The sequence below is a fragment of the Lepus europaeus genome, chromosome 13, assembly GCF_033115175.1.
Source record: "Lepus europaeus isolate LE1 chromosome 13, mLepTim1.pri, whole genome shotgun sequence".
Lineage (NCBI taxonomy): Eukaryota > Metazoa > Chordata > Mammalia > Lagomorpha > Leporidae > Lepus > Lepus europaeus.
The window spans coordinates 86,934,830-86,954,957 of NC_084839.1; the positions used below are offsets into that span (position 1 = coordinate 86,934,830).

General features: G+C 42.3%; 1 protein-coding gene across 2 annotated transcripts in view; it reads right to left on the minus strand.

Moving 5' to 3' along the window:
• TMEM131 (transmembrane protein 131) overlaps positions 1-20,128 on the minus strand; it is a 172,928-nt gene that overhangs the window by 21,179 nt on the left and 131,621 nt on the right. For both annotated transcript variants that reach the window (XM_062209925.1, XM_062209926.1), the window contains exons 20-31: positions 18,829-18,981; positions 18,653-18,728; positions 18,359-18,476; positions 16,304-16,442; positions 16,096-16,205; positions 15,588-15,654; positions 10,516-10,667; positions 10,167-10,309; positions 9,021-9,207; positions 7,834-8,019; positions 6,620-6,778; positions 5,660-6,252 (exon numbers count right to left, since the gene is read on the minus strand). In XM_062209925.1, coding sequence (XP_062065909.1) covers positions 5,660-6,252; positions 6,620-6,778; positions 7,834-8,019; positions 9,021-9,207; positions 10,167-10,309; positions 10,516-10,667; positions 15,588-15,654; positions 16,096-16,205; positions 16,304-16,442; positions 18,359-18,476; positions 18,653-18,728; positions 18,829-18,981 — 2,083 coding nt within the window. The remainder of the gene's footprint in view (positions 1-5,659; positions 6,253-6,619; positions 6,779-7,833; positions 8,020-9,020; positions 9,208-10,166; positions 10,310-10,515; positions 10,668-15,587; positions 15,655-16,095; positions 16,206-16,303; positions 16,443-18,358; positions 18,477-18,652; positions 18,729-18,828; positions 18,982-20,128) is intronic.

The following is a 20,128-nucleotide window of genomic DNA, read 5'->3' on the forward strand; positions in this document are numbered from 1 at the left end:
GCTGGAAGTGTCAACACCCTCTTCTAAACAATAAACAACTAGACAGAAAATTAGGAAGCTCATGGAAAAACTCAACATCACCAGCCAACAGCATCTAACAGACATTTATAAACAATTTGACGCAAAACAGGAGAATATAATTCTTTTCAAGAGCCCATGGTTCATATGCCAAGGTAGACTGCATCCATGTCCATAAAACCAACCTCAACACATTTGAAAGAACTCAAGTCATTCAGAGTGTGGTCTCCAATCATTATAATTTCAAACTAGAAAGCAATTAACAGGGCCGGCGCTGTGGCACAGCAGGTTAATGCCCTGGCCTGAAGTGCTGGCCACCCTTATGGGTACCAGTTTGAGACCCGGCTGCTCCACTTCCGATCCAGCCCTCGCCCTCGTCCTCTCCCTCTCCCCCTCCCTCCTCCTCCCTCTCCGTGTAATTCTTTCAAATAAATAAGTCTTAAAAAAAAAAAAAAAAAAAAAAGAAAGCAATTAACAGAGAGGAAAATCTCCAACCACTTGGAAACTAAGCAATAAACTTCTAAGTAATCCTTGGGTCAAGAGACATAAAAAATAAATATGGAATGGAGTGAAAACTGATTATCAAAAACGGAGCTACGAAGGAAGTTTGCAAAGCATACATTAAATGGGGGGAAGGGGCTGGTGCTGTGGCTGTATAGGCTAAGCCTCTGCCTGTGGCACCGTCATCCCAAATGGGAGCCAGTTCATGTCCTGGCTGCTCCTCTTCTGATCTGGCTCTCTGCTATGGCCTGGGAAAGCAGTAGAAGATGGCCCAAGTGCTTGGGTCCTTGCACCCACGTAGGAGACCCAGAAGAAGCTCCTGGCTCCTGGCTTCAGACTGGCCCAGCTTTTGCTGTTGTGGCCATTTGGGGAGTGAACCAGTAGATGGAAGACCTCTCTCTCTGTGTCTCTCCCTCTCTGTAAATCTGCCTCTCCAGTAAATAAATTAAAAAGGGGGGGAGGGGAAAGAATTTGTCTTTTTTTTTTTTTCCTATTTTTTATTTATTTATTTTATTTTTGACAGGCAGAGTGGACAGTGAGAGAGAGAGAGAGAGAAAGGTCTTCCTTTTGCCGTTGGTTCACCCTCCAATGGCCGCCGCGGTAGCGCGCTGCGGCCGGCGCACCGCGCTGTTCCGATGGCAGGAGCCAGGTGCTTATCCTGGTCTCCCATGGGGTGCAGAGCCCAAACACTTGGGCCATCCTCCACTGCACTCCCTGGCCACAGCAGAGAGCTGGCCTGGAAGAGGGGCAACCGGGACAGGATCGGTGCCCCGACCGGGACTAGAACCCGGTGTGCCGGCGCCGCAAGGTGGAGGATTAGCCTGTTGAGCCACGGCGCCGGCAAGAATTTGTCTTATAGCAACAATCTAAGTTCACATCTCAAGAACCTTAGAAAAGAAAAGAAAACAAACCTAAAAAAAGCAGGAGCAAGGTGCTGATAAAGAGCAGAAAGCAAAGCAACTGAAGCACATAAGCAACAGGGAAGTCAATGGAACCTAACAGCTGTCTCCTTGAACAGGTCAATCAAATTGAGAAACCTCTGCAAGACTGACAAAAACCAACAAGACACAACTTACCAGCGTCAGAAATGAAATAGAAGCTATCAGTACAGACATCAAAAAGATAATGAGGGAATACTACAAACATCTCTGAACACATAAACTTGAGGGCAAGTGTTTGGCCCAGCAGTTAGGATGCCACTTCAGACACCTCAACCCTACATCAGAGCACCTGGGCTCAAACAGCAGCTCTGGCTCTCAATTCCAGCTTCTTGACAATGAGACCTTTGACAGCAGCAGGTGATGCTGCCACGTGGGAGACGTGGACTGTGTTCCTGGCTCCTGGCGTTGGTCGAGGCCCAGCATCAGCCATCACAAGCACTAAGAGGGTGAACTAGTGGATGGATGAACTCCCTCTCTTCTGTCTCTCTGCCTCTCAATAAATAAACAAAATCCCAATCATATAAATTTGATAGCTTAGCTGAAACGGACCACTTGCTTGTACAACATGAACTACTGCAACTCACCTAACATGAAGTAAATAATTGTAACAATTACAGAAATTGAGTTTGCAATTAACATTCACTCCCAAAGTGAACTCCCATAGTTCAAACAAAAGGTAATTCAAATGGATCACATACGTTAAGGAGATGAAAAGACATGTTATAGACTGGGATAAAATACTTGCAAACTACATACCGGACAAAGAACCAGTATCTAGAATATACAAACAATTCTCAAAACTCAAACAATTAAAATAACAAATCATCCAATTAGAAAATGGGTGAAAGACAAGAAGAAGATACTTCATTGAAGATACACAGATAGCAAATAAGCACACAAAAGTATGTTCAACATCACACTAGTTGTTAGGGAAACACAAAATAAAACCACAGTGAGTTATCAGTACAATCTATCAGAACAGTTATGGCAGGAAAAATAATAACACCATCAAATGCTGGCAAGGCTGCGAAGAGGCAGGATCATTTCTGTATTGTTGTTGGGAGAGTACAGTCACTGTGGAAAACATTCTGCCAGCTTCTTAAAAAAAAACTACATAGTGGGTGGGTGTTGTGTGGTGTAGCAGGTTAAGGTGCTGCCTGCAATGCTGGCATCTGAAATAAATGCCGATTCAAGTCCCAGTTGCTCCACTTCCAATCTAGCTCCCTGCTAAAGCCCCTGGGAAAGCAGATGGCCCAACTCCTTGGGCCCCTGATACCCACATAGGAGACCCGGATGAAGCTCCTGGCTCCTGCCTTCAGCCCCACCCAGTCCTGGCTGTTGCAGCCATTTGGGAAGTAGATACAGGATTTCTCTTCCCGCCCCCCTTCTGTAACTCTGCCTTTCAAATACATACATCTTTAAAAACAGTAACAACAAAAAACGACACAGCAACTATCAGTAAGACTCAACAAATTCACTATTGAGCACTGATCCCAGAGAAACAAAACCTCATATTCATATAAAAACTTGTACACAAATATTTATATCATCTTCATAAATAATAGCCCCAAATGGGAAACAATTCAAATGCCCTTCGGCAGAGAATGATTTAAAAAACGACGCTACAGGGGCAAGTGTTTATCCTGGGGGGTAAGACGCCCATGTCCCATGCTGAAGTGCCTGGATTTAGGTTCCAGTCTGAGTCCTGACTCTGAATTCCTACTGGTGTAGACCCTGAAAGGAAGCCCTGCTAACTTGAGTGGTTGCACTCCTGCGGCCCACATGGGAGACAGGGACTGGGTCTCAGCGCCCAGCTTTGGGCCTACCTGGCTGGCTCTGGGTGTTGTGGACACTTGCGGAGTAAACCAGTGGATGGGAGCTCTGACTCTCAAATAAATAAAAATGAAAAACAAAAATTCTCCAAACTACATCCACACCATGGACTACTATTTAGCCACAACAAGAAACAAACTGGTGAATCTACAAAGAATTATACTAACACCCCGTCAATTCCAGGGGTATCCCACTGGTCACATTTCACGAGTTGTGGGGTTAGGACCTTAACACAGGGGACACAGACCTAGGATGACGTTCAATGCAGATTCTGATTCAGTACTCTGGGTTGGAGCCCAACGGTCTCCATCTCCTACAAGCTCCCAGGTGATATTACTATGTTGGTTCCTGGACCACAGTTCTGGGTAGTAACACAGACACAGTAACTATGTACAAAGCAAAGCTTGAGCAACTGCAAAGGTTCTGCCCAGCCGAAAGCCTATATATAGCTCCTTGACATACTGTTTTAGAACCCCCAGAGCAATGCCCAACTTTTAAAGTACATTTTAAAGACTGGTCTTCTCTATGTGTGCTATATCTTCATTAAAACATTTACTGAAGGAAAAAGTATACATTCTGGGCCTCTTCTAAGAGCAGTGGGAGAAAGCTAACAAGCAGAGTGGCTGCTCTTGTGAGGCCGATGGCCACGGTTTCTGTGTGGGCCCAACAGTCACCTCGAATGGGTTCTCTATGCTCCTTCATTAAACAGTTTTTAGTAGCTTGCCTTTAGGACCACTACGGAAATTCAAAAGCATTAAAAAATAATTACATTCTAAACGAATGAGCCTGAAAACAAAGGAGACCTATTGTACTGCTGTGTAGGGCTGTCCCAATTCCCCACTCTCTGTGATAAGAAAGTATGTTTATTTCATTCATGCCCTCAAAGTGGAAAAACCATATTCTGTATCTTGGCCTATAAAATAAAAGGTTTTGGTATTCACTAATTATTACTGTAAAAATTATCCTAAAATTTATGAGCTCTATTAATAATGAGTTACCTAAAAAGGATTTTTGTAGAAGTTAGTGGTAGTCAAGATACTTTACTGTTCTGTAAAATCTAAATGCATGGAATACAAAGAGGATTCAGTACAGCTAGTCTATCTCAGCGGGACTAAGACAGCCTCTAAAAGGGAACTCCTAGATTCTAGGTGGCAAGTTTTCCGACCTCTTAGGTTCTCTGCATGAACCAAAGGCAAACTCCTCAGGAAACCAGAGCAGGAGATACACAGGTTTGGCAGTGGGTGATGTGTAGTTAGTTTAACTACCACAAAGAAGCAGGGAAGAAGTCAAAAAGTTCAGGCCATAGCAGGACAAAAACTGAACCGCAACTCGAGGCCATTAACTGGTTTCGACATTTTGATTCTGGAAGTTACAATCTGCTCACCAAGATCACCCACCTCCTGCTATTTCTGCCCTTAAGAAATCCTCTCTCCTGGAGTGTGAGCACAACTCAACATTTCGGGCTGTTACTTCCAAGATCCGGTTGTAAAGGACAGTGCCTTCCGCCATGCTGGCCTGCTTCCTCTCTTGCCCTCTCGCTCACTCTGGTGAAGCCAAATGCTGTGCAATGGTCAGCAAGGAAGGAATGGGAGCCCCCAGGTCTACTGGGAGCTGAATCCTGCCTTCAGCCCACTGAGTGCGCTTGGAGCAGATCCGTCTGCAGGTGAACTCTGAGATGACTTCAGCCCCAGCTAGCACTGCAGCCTTGAGACCAAGACTTCTGGCCCACAGAAACTGTGAGGCAGTACTGCTGGTGATTAAGCCACTAGGTTTTGGGGTAATCTGTTACTCTGAAAATTACCTCAGTATGCAGAACTCTAAAGCAGGGGGCAGCCATACTGTCTGTCATTCTACCCAACCCTATCTTTACAGCATGAAGGCAGCCATAGCTAATATGTAGAAAATGACCGTGGCTGTGTTCCAATAAAATTTTATTTATAGACAGGTGGTGATTCGGCCTATAGTTTGCCAACTCCTACACCAGAGTAAAGGTTATGCAGAATTTCTATTTTTGAGATAACAGGCAGATGATCTCCAATTTACTACTCTGATCAAAATTATTTTAACAATTAATAAAAAGCTCCATCTACCAAAATAACACAATAATCACGGGCAGCTGAAAATGGAAACAGATGTCCAACAAGTTTCTGATATCGACAAACAATCTAAGAGACACCTTTTTGACAAACGCATACCTCTGTCTGCATGGGATGTGGAGAAGTCGACCAACAGTACGGAGACGTACGAGCCAGAGGACACCTACCAGAGCAGCTCTCATGACTGCCATCACGCGGCTCCTTAAGCATGCCTTGGCTCGCCCCTCACCCGCTATGCCATGCTGTCCTGACAGGGGAACATATGATTACCTTTGCTTTTTGACAGTGGCGATGGGGGCTGCTCTGTAAACACTTCTAGGGGTGGGGAGTCATGGTGGTCGAAGTCTTTGTCCATGGCTTCTATGAGACTGGTGATGTCTGAGTCCTCTGAGCTGTGCCTTGTGCTGCTGGCACGTTCTGGGTGGGAAGGGTGTGCGAGGGGGGCAGGAGACAGCCTCCCGGGCTGGGACTCCTGGTGCTGAGGCACTGGTGGCGGCGGCTGCGAGTGCTGCTCCAGCGGGCTGTGGCTGTGGTGCTGGCTGCTGTGCTGGCTCTGCTTTGCCCCTTTGGACTTCCTGCCTGCTGTGTGTCCCTGGGTTGTTGCACTTGAGTCCAAGACCAGGGTGCCTGTTTTGCTTGCAGACTGTGTGGAAGCTGCTTGTGCAGAAGTCCTGCTCGAGGTACTTGAACTGTTTTTGGCTCTGACATTTTCAACGTCAGCTGAGTTCCTACTGCTGTGGCTGCTGTGTGGGTGGACTGATGGGCCACACTGCTTATGACTCCCGGCACTGGGTCGGGATGATGAGCCGCCTGCACCACAGAAACCCCTACTGTGACCGGGGTCACAGCCGAGTGTGTTCAAGCTGAAAAAGGACCAACTGCAGATCAGTAAATAGCAACCTATAATATCTAGTATTAAAAAAAAAAACCATTATTATAAACTACTCTGGAAAAAAACCAGCAAGAAATATAGAGCTGATTTCTACAACGTTCTAGGGTCCATTCTCTGATAACTTAGGAGTGAAGTCAGTGTTCAAGAGCACCTTAACCCTCACCGACGTAACACAGTTTATGTGGAACGAGCTCTTAGTAACTGAGGGCTTACAAAGGGTGCTAGTAGGCAATCTGACTGGAGAATTTCCTCCTCCTGAAAAGAGAATTTATTCTTCCTTATGATGACATCAACCAAGCCTACACGAGTTACAGCCCCTTGCCAGCACGTGAACCTACTTTCCTTCAGGTGAAATACCGACGATTCTCCTGAGGTCAAACGGCCTTCCCACATCAAAGGGCGGGTTTGAGGCCTCAAAGGAAAGTCGCCTGCGAAATGGCTCCCAAATTCCTTGAGCTTCCAAGTAGGCTGTTCCAATGACCAAAAGAAACAGTGCACTGCAGGGGACAGAGCTCAGAGTGAGTGCAAGGGAGAAAAGTGTGCTGTTAAAAGCAGTTTCTTGGTGAAGTACAACAGGAAATTAAAAAAAGAAAGATGTCTATGGTAACTTACAATGCATAAGACAAAAATCAAAGTGTTACGATGAAAGTTTACAAACAGTTTTTACTGAGTGCCCTGTTACACAGAGGTGATGGGACGGAAATAATTACTTGTACCAGAAGATATACCTGGAAGATAATTTTTCTTTTACCAAAAAGAATTTTGGTTTCAACTTCTTGGGCCAATTCTTTTCTCTTATAGAATGCATGAGATAACTGTGTAAATTAACTCAGGTGAGTATATCTGATTCTCAAAATGTACAAAGATTATCTGTTGGGGCTGGTGCTGTGGTGTTGAGGGTTAGGCCACCACTTCCAGTGCCAGCATCCTCTATGGGTGCCTTTTCAGTTCTCGGCTGCTCCTTTTCCAATCCAGTTCCCCTCCTAATGGCCTGGGAAAGCACCAAAAGATGGCCCAGGTGCTTGGGCCCCCACCCATGCAGGAGAACCAGATGAAGCTCCTGGCTTCTGGCTTTAGTCGGGCCTAGCTCCCACCGTTGTGACATTTGGGGAGTGAACTAGCAGATATATATATGTATATGTGTGTGTGTGTGTGTATCTGTCGCATAAATAAATCCTAAATGATCCCAAGAACTTAAAACACTTTTTTCTAATTAATTTCATGTTGTTTAGGTACTATTCCAGAAGAGTATACTACTAATTAAGTAAATCATAGATGTTCAAAGCATGTAACATTACCTGGTAAATTATCAGGGTTTTTTCTTAAGAATTTAAAGTGGACTTAATTTGTCTAACATATTTCAAAGGTAAAAGAAACTTCATATATCATAAATGCCACCCAAGAGGGGTTCAGTTCTAACAATTCCCGCCACTTTATAAGCTTGACAAAAGCACAGAGCTCTATTTTGTTCATAGTGACTGGCACCCAGGGGCACTTGGTTAACAACACCCAGTGACAAATGAAGGCCAACCTGGGCAAAAGGCACAAGTACCTCATTATTCCTGAGATGATGATGTACAGCGCCAGTTCCCAGTTGGGCCTGGGCAGGGCTTCTGCACAGGTTGCTAACATATGGTATGGAAGGGATGCATTCAATATAAATACAAATTCAGAACCACTGGTTGTTACAAACTTCAGCTCACGAATAACTCTAGAAGCGGTGAAATCTGGAGTAAACCTAAAACAGAATGATGGCAGTAAATTTTAAGAACATACCACAAGGAACAGATTAAAACAGTATCAGTCCCAATAAACCTTTAAAATATAACACAGAATTTGACTATGATGTTTTCAGTCATTTAAGATGAAGAAAGCATTGTCCCATGAGGTTAAGAATGGGAACAACTATATTCTGTGGGTAACTGAAGAAATTACATAGAAAAAGAACAATAGGCGACTTTCCATAATTATTAATAAAGATAGTTGTCTCTCAGTTTCTTCTTCTACCTTGCTTCGCTCTCCAAATCTACATCCACATCCTTTTCCTAAACTTCATTGGCAGTAACACTATTTTTTTTTAAAAAGAATCCTAATCCAAGTGATCTTTGCATTATCTTTTGTACTATCACTTTTGACACAATTATTTTTCTTTTTTGCTGTTTGTACTTTGAACAAAGATATATTACTCCTCACTCTTATCTTTAGGTGTCAAGCATTATTACTATTGCATGTAGTAATATCATTACTTAAGCAAACATTGAAGATTAAAAAATTATTATTCAGTTAAGGGGCAGAGGTTATATTTTATTACATAAACTTTATTAATTAACAGGTTATCAATTTTTAAAATATGCTACAACTGTTACTGACACAGGGATTAACACTGTTTTCTGACCAAAATATTATATACTGTTATGCTGAATAACATGGAAAACCAGTATTGGTGGGTATAAGTCCCTGTTCTTTTGCTGCAATAATATGAATTTATGCCAACAACTTAATACAAAATAATTTTGAAATTCATTCTAAGATGATCTCATCCACTTTGGAAATAGAAATTTTTTAACTTTGAAAACAAATACATAAAGAAAACCTGAGGCAGAGATTAAATGTGAAAAAAATCAAATTTGTGGATAATGACTCATTTTTTTTTATAAACTTCTGCTCAGAATCTGAACAACCCAAATACACAAAGTGGAGAAGTCAATGACTCATTACACCTTATAGTCAAATACTTACAATATGATTATGTCTCTAGAGGCATTAGCACTTAGTGCAAACTCTTGACAATTCACAACTTTAAAGCCATATCCCTCACAGGAATAGCCACTGATTTCAATGGTTTCTATGTGGATTTGAAGCTGTCCTGTATTCTCTACTTTAAATGTTCTTTTCAATGTGAAGTTTGGTTCTCTTAATTTTAAACCTAAAAGAAAAACATTGGGAATGAGGGTCAATCTTCCTTCCCATCCTGTGCTCCTGGTCCAACTGATAAGTGCATTAGCCATGAAGGACCCTATGCCAGAGATCACGAACCACCCCACACCCAAAGAGATTGGCTACCACTCAGGCTCCAGAAGTACTTTACTTTGATATGTCATTTGCAATGGGAAACATTTTATTATGCTTTACTTTTCATACCTAGAATAAATTAATTATGGTATACAGTGAATATTGATATTTTTTTAAAGACTTATTTATTTGAAAGGCAAAGTAACAGTGAGACAGAAAGGGAGAAACTGCTGGTTGACTCCCCAGATGCTTCCAAATAGCCTGGGTTGGGCCATCATCTGCTGCCTTCCAAGGTACACTAGCAGGAAGCTGGATTGGGTAGCCAGGACTCAAATTAGCACTCTGATATGGGATGCAGGCATCCGAAGTGAGCCTAACCCACTGTGCCTCAATGCCTATCCCAGTACTTTCCATCTTGTAAGATATAGATATGGGCTGGGGCTGGGCCACAGCAGGTAAAACTGCCATCTGTGGTACCAGCATCCCATATGGGCACTGTTCCACTTCCAATCGGCTCTCTGCTGTGGCCTGGGAAAGCAGTGGAAGACGGCCCAAGTGCTTGGGCCCCTGTACCCACATGGGAGGCCCAGAGGCTGATCCTGGCTTTGGATCAGCGCAGCTCCGGCTGTTGTGGCCATTTGGGAGTGAACTCTGTAACCCTGCCTTTCAAATAAATAAAATCTTTGAAAAAAAATTACAAAAAATAAAAAAAAAGATCCAAAGCAACCTTGAACACAAGATATGGTATTTCCCCCAAATCTTAAGCACTCATCACTAATGCTTAAGGTGTGCATACACAGATATTCCGTCTTTTAGAAATATGTGAAAGCAAATACTGAAATTTGTGCCACTGGAATTGTTAGAAATACTCACTATCTGTACAATCTTTTAACAATGCTTCTGTGATTTTGAACCGCAGGGAACTTCCAGGACCCGGAAGCTTGCCTGCCACCCTCAAATTTTCAGTTGTTCCTTGCCCTTGGACCATCACGGCATCCATCACAGTCAGGTTATTCCTACGCAAGAACAAGAATTACAGATTTTCCTCGCATTAAATCTGCAACATCTTTTAATCTGTAATTTCTTCTGTTATTTTATAAATCATCACATAGAACGGATGCACTGAATTTTATTAAGTTATATTTGCAAATTCATCTTGAAACTAATTAAGGACTTTTGTTATATTATAAAAATCAACTCTTAGCTCTATCTCAGAACTTACCTGACTATGATTAGTGAGGAAACAGTTCTGTTATAAACTGGGGTAAACTTTACTTTGACAGATTTCTTTTCTCCAGGTTTTAAAATCAGGTTTAAAATTAAATGTCGAGAGAGGCCCTCTGTGAATCCTGTTGAACTTTGCAGTGGATGAGCCTTGAATCATTGGGTGGACAAACAGGAGTCATTAATATATTCTCTGGAAAAATGGTTTTTCCTTTATCACATGTAGCGCCCAGTAGAATTTCTCAAGTTGATTGAATACGCAAACAACTTTTTCATGTTTTACACACTGAATATCTGCAACGAGAGTGCTGAAAAAAACTGCTAACGAGGCTTCTTGTTCTACAAAACGGCGCTTTGTTCTCACATCACCAAAGCCCACATGTTTGTACAAGGCATTTGTTTTGTATACAGATCTTTGCATTTTTAACCTTCGGAAACTTAAAAATATCACACACATATAGAAATGGACACAACCCAAGATAAATCGCCCAATACTTTTGCACAACACATATGCTCACACAACCAACAGCAGCACCCTGGAGTCCTCCTGATGCTGCCTCCATCACTGCTGTCTACTCCCCGCCACAGGGAAGCAACTGGGGTGACTTCCGGCTGTAGCACACTTTCATTGCAAAATCACTGCCATTCCTGTCAGTACCTTCTTAAATTTTATTTTGAAAACAACACACATGATACTGTTTTACCAACAATTCAACGTTTAAAGCATAGCTTAGTTGCTGGTTCACTACCTAGATAGCCACAATGGCTAGGGCTAGAGCTGCATCTAGGTCTCCCACATTGGTGCAGGGGCGTGGGCTATCTTCTGCTACTTCTCCCAGGCACATTAGCAGGGAGCTGGATTGGAAGTAGAGCAGCCAGACATGAACTGCTGCCCATACTGGATGCCAACATCACAGGCAGAGGCTATACCTGCTATGCCACAGCTCTGGTCCCAAAATATGACTTCCTGAGGACCGTTTACTGAAAGGTTCAAAAACATCATTATTAAAAAAAAAAAATAAAGTTCAGACATAAGGGCACACTGTTCTGGTTTTTAAGCACTAGTAAATTTAACTTTGGGGGAAAGGTTGGCATGGCTGTCAACATACGGAAGGAGAGTGAGTGCTGCCTCTTTTTCTTCTCCCTCAGCAGTTAGGTTTAATACTGACAAAAGTCCATCAGCCTGCATTAGCATGATTCTACAACCACTCACTGTTGATATACTCTATGCAGCATACTGGTTTTTTAAAGATTTTGTTTAGTTTAATTGAAAGGCGGAAGTTACAGAAAGATACAGAGAGAACCTTCCATCTGCTGGTTCACTGCCCAAATGGCTGCAATGGCTGGAGTTGGACCAGGCTGAATCTGGGAGCCCGACTCTCCATGCAGGTCTCCCCATGGGGGCAGCGGTCCAAGTACATGGGCCATCTTCCTCTGCTTTCCCAGGGGCAATAGCAGGGAGCCGGATGGGAAGTGGAGCAGCTGGGACTTGAACCAGTACACGTGGGGGATGCCAGAATCACAGGCAGCAGCTTTACTCATTGCGCCACTAATGCTGGGCCCAGCACACTGCTTCTTAATTCGTTAACTCATTTCTGAAGTATTATTTTTTTTTTTTCTGCATCTACCATTGTTCTCTGTCAAAGTCTACAAGGACAAGAAAATACTCTAACTGCTCCAAAATGATTTGTGAATAAGTTCCCTTTTAAGTAGTCTGAGTAACAAATGGACACTACGATATACTAAATATATGAAGGAAAAGATACATAACTAAAAAATAAAACCAAAAAAATGCATGGATTCCAAAAATTTTTATACTCAAATAAGCTTAGCATAATTCTCCCTTAAGTTTGAGAGGTTGAGATACAAAACAGATACAAACAGAGCTTCCTATTAGCTGGTTCAGTCCCCAGATGCCTACAATGGACAGGGCTGGGCTGGAACCAAAGCTGAGAATTGCAGGTGCAATCCAGGTCTCTCACATGGGTGGCAAGGACCCAATTATAGGAGCCGTCACCATTGCTTCCCTGGGCCTAGCATTAGCAGGAAGCCAGAATCTGGGGCTGGAGGCAGGTATCAAACCCAGCTATGGTGACATAGGACACACCTGGAAGTCTTAACCACTAGGCTACACACATGCTCCTAAGATAAAGTTATCTGTTAATTCCATTTCTCATGAGCTTTTTCAAGTAGCCTTGTATATTTCCCCAAACAGTAGCTAATTTACATCTGATAACATGGGGGCACTTGAAGATGCTGATGCCGCTGGGACCAATAAAGCTGCAATCACTTTATGATGATCATTCTCAGGAGCAATCCAGAGCTCCCGGGGATCTGAGATCCTTTCATGTACCCACAGGGTCAAAACTATTTTCACAGTAAGAATGACAGTGGAAAAGAGAAAAAAGGCCTTGATAAAGCAGTAATAAATACTAATTTTATGAAATCTCAACCCTGCTGAACACGTTTTGAACAATCTATGTGAGAAGGGCCGGTGCTGTGGTATAGCGGGTAAAGCACTGCCTGCAGTGCTGGTATCCCTTATGGGTGCCGGTTTAAGTCCCAGATGCTCCACTTCTGATCCAGCTCTCTGCTATGGCCTAGGAAAGCAGTAGAAGATGGCCCAAGTCCTTGGTCCTCTGCACCTGCATGGGAAACCAGGAAGAAGTTCCTGGCTCCTGGCTTGGGATTGGCCCAGCTCTGGCTGTTGCAGCCAACTGGGGAGTGAACCATCGGTTGGAAGATCTTTCTCTGCCTCTCTTCTAACTCTGACTTCCAAATAATAAATAAATAAACCTTTAAAAAATAAAAATAGTCTATGTGAGAAAGTGGGAAGGCTACCATGCTGCCTTGAAAAGCTCCTGGAGATGTAAGTTGAACTAAGTGAACATCATTTACGTCTGAGAGAATGATGGACAGTCATGCTCAGACTTGGATATTTAGCAGACGTTTTCATAAAAACGAGGGAGTCTGTCCCCTGAAGGGGAATAACTGAATTATTTGTTGCTAATGGTAAAATATAAGCTTTAGAGCAAAATTTAGAATTCTGGATAACTTGTATCCTCTTTCTTGAGTTTGAAATTTTCTGATGAGACTGGTGGTTGGACTAATGAATACGATTTTCTGGATGTTGTGAGTGAATTGGATCAACATTTGTAAGGTCTGCCTATCTCTGTAAATCAGCAGCTATCAAGTGACTGATGGATAATGTTATAACTAAAAAAGCAACTAAGGGGCCCAGTGCTGAGGTGTAGTGGGTAAAGCCACTGCCTGCATCCCATGTGAGTGCCAGTTCAAGTCTTGGCCACTCCTCTTCTGATCCAGCTCTCTGCTATGGCCTGGGAAAGCAGTGGAGGATGGCCCAAGGGCTTGGGCCCCTGCACCCACATGAGAGACCTGGAAGAAGTTCCTGGCTGCTGGCTCAGATTGGCCATTTAGGGAGTGAACCAGAGGATGGAAGACCTCTCTCTCTCTGCCTCTGTAACTCTTTCAAATAAATAAATCTTAAAAAACAAACAAACAAACAAACAAACAAAACTAAGATACTCCTTCTTTTCTATCAAGTCAGATTCCAAGTCTGTATCAGTTCAGATTTCCATCACATACTTAAACCAGAAAAATGGATCAGCAGGGGTTGAAGGCTGAAGGGGATGTGAGAATCCACCTGTCCATTAAGCAAGAGAGCCATTCAAAAGATTTGCAGAAATGTAAACTAATTCAGTGTTCTTGCGAAAGAAATACTTTTCAAAGTATAGCTAGTTTTCATTTTCTGTTACTTGTGTTAAAAGGAATAGGTTATTTTAAATGAATTACATCAATATTTTCAAGATTTGTTTTAATTTCTAATATACCTCTCTGGGGTCCTTAGTAATTTTACCCTATCTTTAGGAGACTTGAGAGAAAACATTTTCAGAAGCACAGCTCTACAGCACTGTAGGGAACTAGGACAGAATGTATCCTGAGCTTACCCTTGGACTGCCTCCATTTCCCTATCACAGTACTTTACACCTTGCAAACACTACTCACAGTCACAGAATCAAAAGAGGTTCAGGGCAAGCTACCTCTTTTTAATAGGCTCACACTTATAAAAGCAGAGTGAAAAAAAGTTCTGGTTTTGAGCACTCTAGGTAACCTCCAGGAACAGTTTGTTATATTGGCATTTTATAGATGGGAAAAACAAGGCACAAAGAGACCCCCAAGGGAAAGGCAGGAGACTAAAATGCATTAACTGTCTGAACTTCAGTCTAGTGGTTTAGTCATTGTTCAAGAGAAAAAAAATACAACTGTGAAAACTACAAGAAAGTAATTTTAGGACTTAAACACAGGCTTATAAAAACTATTCTAAAAGATGTTTAGCGAATGCACGCCTTACAGATCAAAACACAAAGCTATGGGAAAGGGCACAATATTTCAAGAACTCCAGGACTCTGAGTTTGGTGAGCGACTGTGTTATGATGGTAAGGACCAGCTGAATTTGGGGTCGACAGACGTGGGCCAGTCTGCAGGGGCGTCAGTACTCTTCCTGAGTGACACGCCTACTCCACACCAGCGCCTCACGTGACAGGCAGTGCACAGTGGTTACAGAGAAGAGTTTGGTTCCTAGAACCAACCAGCTTATGTATATATGTTGAACCCAAGAATACCAGTTGAGTGAAAGTCACGCACGCTATTCTGCTACGCAGGAATACAGTCAGTCGTGAGTCAGATTCCTGGGGTTTACAGTTAGAAAGTATCCAGAGAGAAGACTGAGCTTAATACTTACATGGTTAATAAAAATAAGTTTTTATTAGTATACACCTCACCTGTATACTCTCACAACCTCTGGTAGCTATGATTATAAACCTTCCTGGCTGACTGTCAAATGCTTGCAAGCAGGAACCTTCTGTTCAGTGTGCCTCACCTTGAACTAAATCTCACCCACCCTTTTCTGTCTCTAAGATAATCACTGGACTGCTCTGACTTCTCCAGGAACTTTGCTCTTCAGCCAAACATAAGGGCAGTCAATAGTTTTCGTTCATGTTGGTATTGATCATTTCTATAATTGTTTTAGTATGAAGTCTGAATACTTACACTGTTTCTGTAGACTTGGAATTCCAGTGTTTTCAAATCTATCTTTGCCACTTTACTCAAGTTAAACCTAAAATTAAAAATGCACATATATTTCCTTCATAAACAGCATCATAATAACAGAGAATTAAATTTGTGCTTTATTTGCAAATTCTTTTGGCAGATTTTGAGATCAATATTATCAGATTAATAAATTAAAGGCCACAACTTGTAATTAATATTTTGTTCACTTTTTTAAAGTAAAAAAAAAAAAAAAAAAAAAGGGGAAGGGCTCCACTGATTTTCTCTCTTCAAATCACTCAGGAGGGAGTCCCACACTATTTTTCTTGCCTTAAATTGAAAGCTTTTCTAGATGCTTAACATCAGCTTCACTCTCCAGTACCTTCTCTCTACTTCAGAGGTCCAGCATCTTTTTAGGTTCAATCTAGGACTGTATTAGCTTCAGTAAAGTCTCAAGTGTGCAGAATGATCATGTGATATCATATATACCATTATCTAAAGCAGTGCTTACCTTGACACTAACTTGTCTACAAAGACTGAAGGGTTGGAATAGAAAGCCAGAGGAGTAAACTGAACATAGACAGGGACATCTGCAGGATTTTCTAAAGTAATCTCTTCTTCCTTAAAGTAATGAAACATGAAGTAAAAGATTTCTATAGAAAAAATCAACAGTAACTTACAAACTGATTCTTAAGAGCAGCGTTACTCTGAATACTTACTGAAGAACAGTTGGTATTGGTCAGTGGAAATTTCAAGTGCCGGGGTGAGCTGAGTATGGAAGGCCAGGAGAGCTCAGCAGTAACTTTGGATACGATGTTTTTCTGAAGATCTGTATTGACTTCAAATATAGCACTCAGTCTAGAAAAACGATTTATAAGTAACGGTATCAACATGAAATGTTTGAATTTTCTGAACACAACAAATTCTCTTAAGGCTTATGTAACTGAGAAATTTTATTCTGACACTAAAAAAACCACAGGTTTATTTGCTCTAATATTCATTGTACTCTGTTTTTAATGCTATGTGAAGATGTCTCTGTTTTGGCACAGAGTTACCAAAATCATGTATCACTAATCACCTGTATTGTTTTGGACTGTTATATAAAGGATGACAAATCTTATAAACAGTTTCAGTAGCGTTAATTTGCAATCCTGTTAAATGTTGTAAAACCCTGAAAAACATAAACCCAATAAGAAAACCTGGACTCTTATCCAGGCATATACAAAGAACCAAGGGTCTTATGGAGGTCCTAAAGGATCCTACATGAGCAGGAGAAGGCTGCTAAGACAGTCACAACTGAGTGAGCAGAGCAGCGGCTGTGATGTTTGGCAGATGGCCTTTCTCCCCTCTATGCAAACAAAAACAACCCTCACCTACAATGAAGGCATCAGTCGAAGAGGCAAAGCACCTAAGGGTTTTGAGCAGACATGCCAAGTCTTCAGCAGCAATAAGGACCTCATTTGAGTATTTCCCTACTTACGAGTGTTTATTAGCCAGTTGTTTAGAACTCAGAATGCATTCCCCAAGGAAACATTATAAAAGGGACCAAGGTCCCTGGGAGCAAACACTGAAGATTATTTTAGTCTTTATACTACTGGATTGTGATACTCTAACATCGGTAAGCACAGGTTTTTTAAGATCCATAGCAGAAATCCTTTGTATCACACACACTGACAAGGTAACATAAAGGGAGGAGCAGGAAAAATGGCACATTCACTGTGGACTTGGTGGCATGGGGTGGACACACCGGGGTGCCAGGCACACAGAGGGAGGCAGGCAGGCATCTTGGAGGGAGGGGTGGGAGAGGGTGGTGAAGAGGTTCCCCAGCAGTTGAGCGTGGGCAGCACTTCAAGCTACTCACTCATAACTGGATACTGAAAGGTGGAGCTTGCCTGTACTTTATAATGTCCACTGTGGAAACACGTGGTACAAAGCCAAGGTTTAATAAGAGCTCGCTTGGCAAGTCCATTCGGGTAAGTTGCTCTGTACTTGTTTGAACCATGTTAAGGAGAAAACTTTACAGCAGAGTTCAGATAACAATCGCTGAGATTCAGTGACCAGCGCTGGTCTGGAAGGTCTGGAGACTAACACAGCCAGTCACCAGCTACCCGATCAGCCAAAAGAGAAGCGCAGTTTTCATCAGTTGTCACATCATCATTCTAGTCAAATTCTTTTCTGAAGTAGGTGGGAAGATTCGATTTCTATACTACCAAATACAGCTCTGCTTTCACATCCAGGGCAGTGCTGGTTTGTCACTGGCACATTTCCCACCTGCCAATGACACGCAAGCAGCCCATGTGCAGCAGGCCTGGCATGCCCCTACCAGCTCAGCACTCAGAAAGGGAGGGGGAGTTCTTTTCACAAGGGGCAAATAGACACTCGTTCTCCTACGGTGGGAATAAACCTAGAAAACGTTTTCCTTGCCTTTCACAGAGGTCAGTGGTAGATTAAAACTCTTTCTTATGCAAATGGCTGTGATTAAGGTGAACACTGCAGTCATCCTACATTAAGACAACTTCAAATAGTTTCTTTGACTTTAAGGAAGTATCTAAGGCACTGGAGAAAAGAGAAAAATGGTAGTGGGTATATTTTTGAGCAATATACAATTAAAATGGCAAGATAAGATGCCCCATAATAACTTTCTTAGGTATATTTTCTCAGCTATAAACTAAAATAACCTAATATAAGACTAGTGTTAAGATTTAGAAAACACGTCGACTGAGATGTTTCAAACATGGAAAGATAGCTGAGATATTTAAAATAAAGCCACTCACCTATGACCTGAACTCTCCTTTATTCCCATCCAGGCTTTGAACAGGCTTTGATGCAAATCCCAGTCAGCATCCCACATATCTTCTTGCATGGCTACCCCTGGCTGTACTTTGGGTTCAGCTAAAACAAGGAAACACATGTTATGACAGACCCGGCACTACATCTACATCCACTTACCAAATCCTTCCAGTGATTTCTATACCAAGAGACAGGGATAGACTTTACAAAGCACAACCTTGTATTAAAAGGGTATTTGTGGGAGGGAAGGCGTGAGAGAGAAAAGCAAGATAACTTACACTTGGACAGAAAAGGCAAGCCAACATAGCAGTGATCCCCACATTGCAGTCCAGGGTCAAAATAGATGTTTGCAATCTACAAAGAGGCACAGGAGAACCATGAATCCCATGTGCATGGGAGGTCACAATAACAAAACAGGAATTTACTGAAATTCAAAAATCTAACATTTCCAAACCTTTGATTTCTTTCCGGGCTCCAAGTCTTCCTTATTACCCCGCAAGCGCTTGTAGTAAAACCGTACATCTTCTGACAGAGATCGGATCTGCTGTATCCTCACCTTCTGTGAGAAGGAGTTCATAATGTTTAAACTCTGATGAACCATCTTCCCCTGAAGGAAGGAAACCAAGAAACTCATTTGCATATGGCTGAATTTTCTCAACATCACATATAGAGCTGACAAGCATACTTCTAGGAAATCAAAGCCCAAAAGACACTGGAATTCTCAGCTGTTGATAATCTCTAAATTGGTAATCAAGAGCCCAAAACACTCGCATAAAAACTAAGAGGATAAATTTTTACAATGTTGTGAAAATGAACTGAAGTAAAAATGTCCACAGAGTCATTTGAAGATGCCACTAAGGAACGAACACAAATAAGTTTAGTTAAACAGAATGTTTTTTTTTTTTTCAGTCTGTTAAGTAAGGTTTGCTTATTTTTTTTTTTGACAGGCAGAGTGGACAGTGAGAGAGAGAGAGAAAGGTCTTCCTTTTGCCGTTGGTTCACCCTCCAATGGCCGCCGCGGGAGCGCGCTGTGGCCGGCGCACCGCGCTGTTCCGATGGCAGGAGCCAGGTGCTTCTCCTGGTCTCCCATGGGGTGCAGAGCCCAAGCACTTGGGCCATCCTCCACTGCACTCCCTGGCCACAGCAGAGAGCTGGCCTGGAAGAGGGGCAACCGGGACAGGATCGGTGCCCCAACCGGGACTAGAACCTGGTGTGCCGGTGCCGCAAGGCGGAGGATTAGCCTGTTGAGCCACAGCGCCGGCCAGGTTTGTTTATTCTATGGCAAGGGCGCCCTGAAATGACTAAATTCTAAAATCTAAACCCAAACGATAAAAAAGTATTTTCTTTGTGAAAGAGAGTACCATTTGAGTGATCAAAAAGCAGTCAGACATCTTTGAAAAATATAGCTTATCAAGTATCTTATTAAAACAGCAAACAGATTAAACTTTCATAACCAATGACTTCTCTTGCTAGGTACTAATTTTAAATAAAAATGAAAATGATGAAGAACCCTCTGTAAGACTATATCAATCTTTTACCTTCCTTTGAACGAATACAGAATCTTATCTTTTTGTACACATGATCTCTACCTATCTGGAATTTTTAAAATGATAAACCTTTAAAATATCTGCTATTAAAAATGCAGAAGCTAAGAGAGTACACAGGAAGAATAGTTACCCCTCATTTCACAGCCCTGTGAGAACAAAACTCCCTAGCATGAGGCAGACGCCGTCTCAGTGGGAACAGCACCAGAG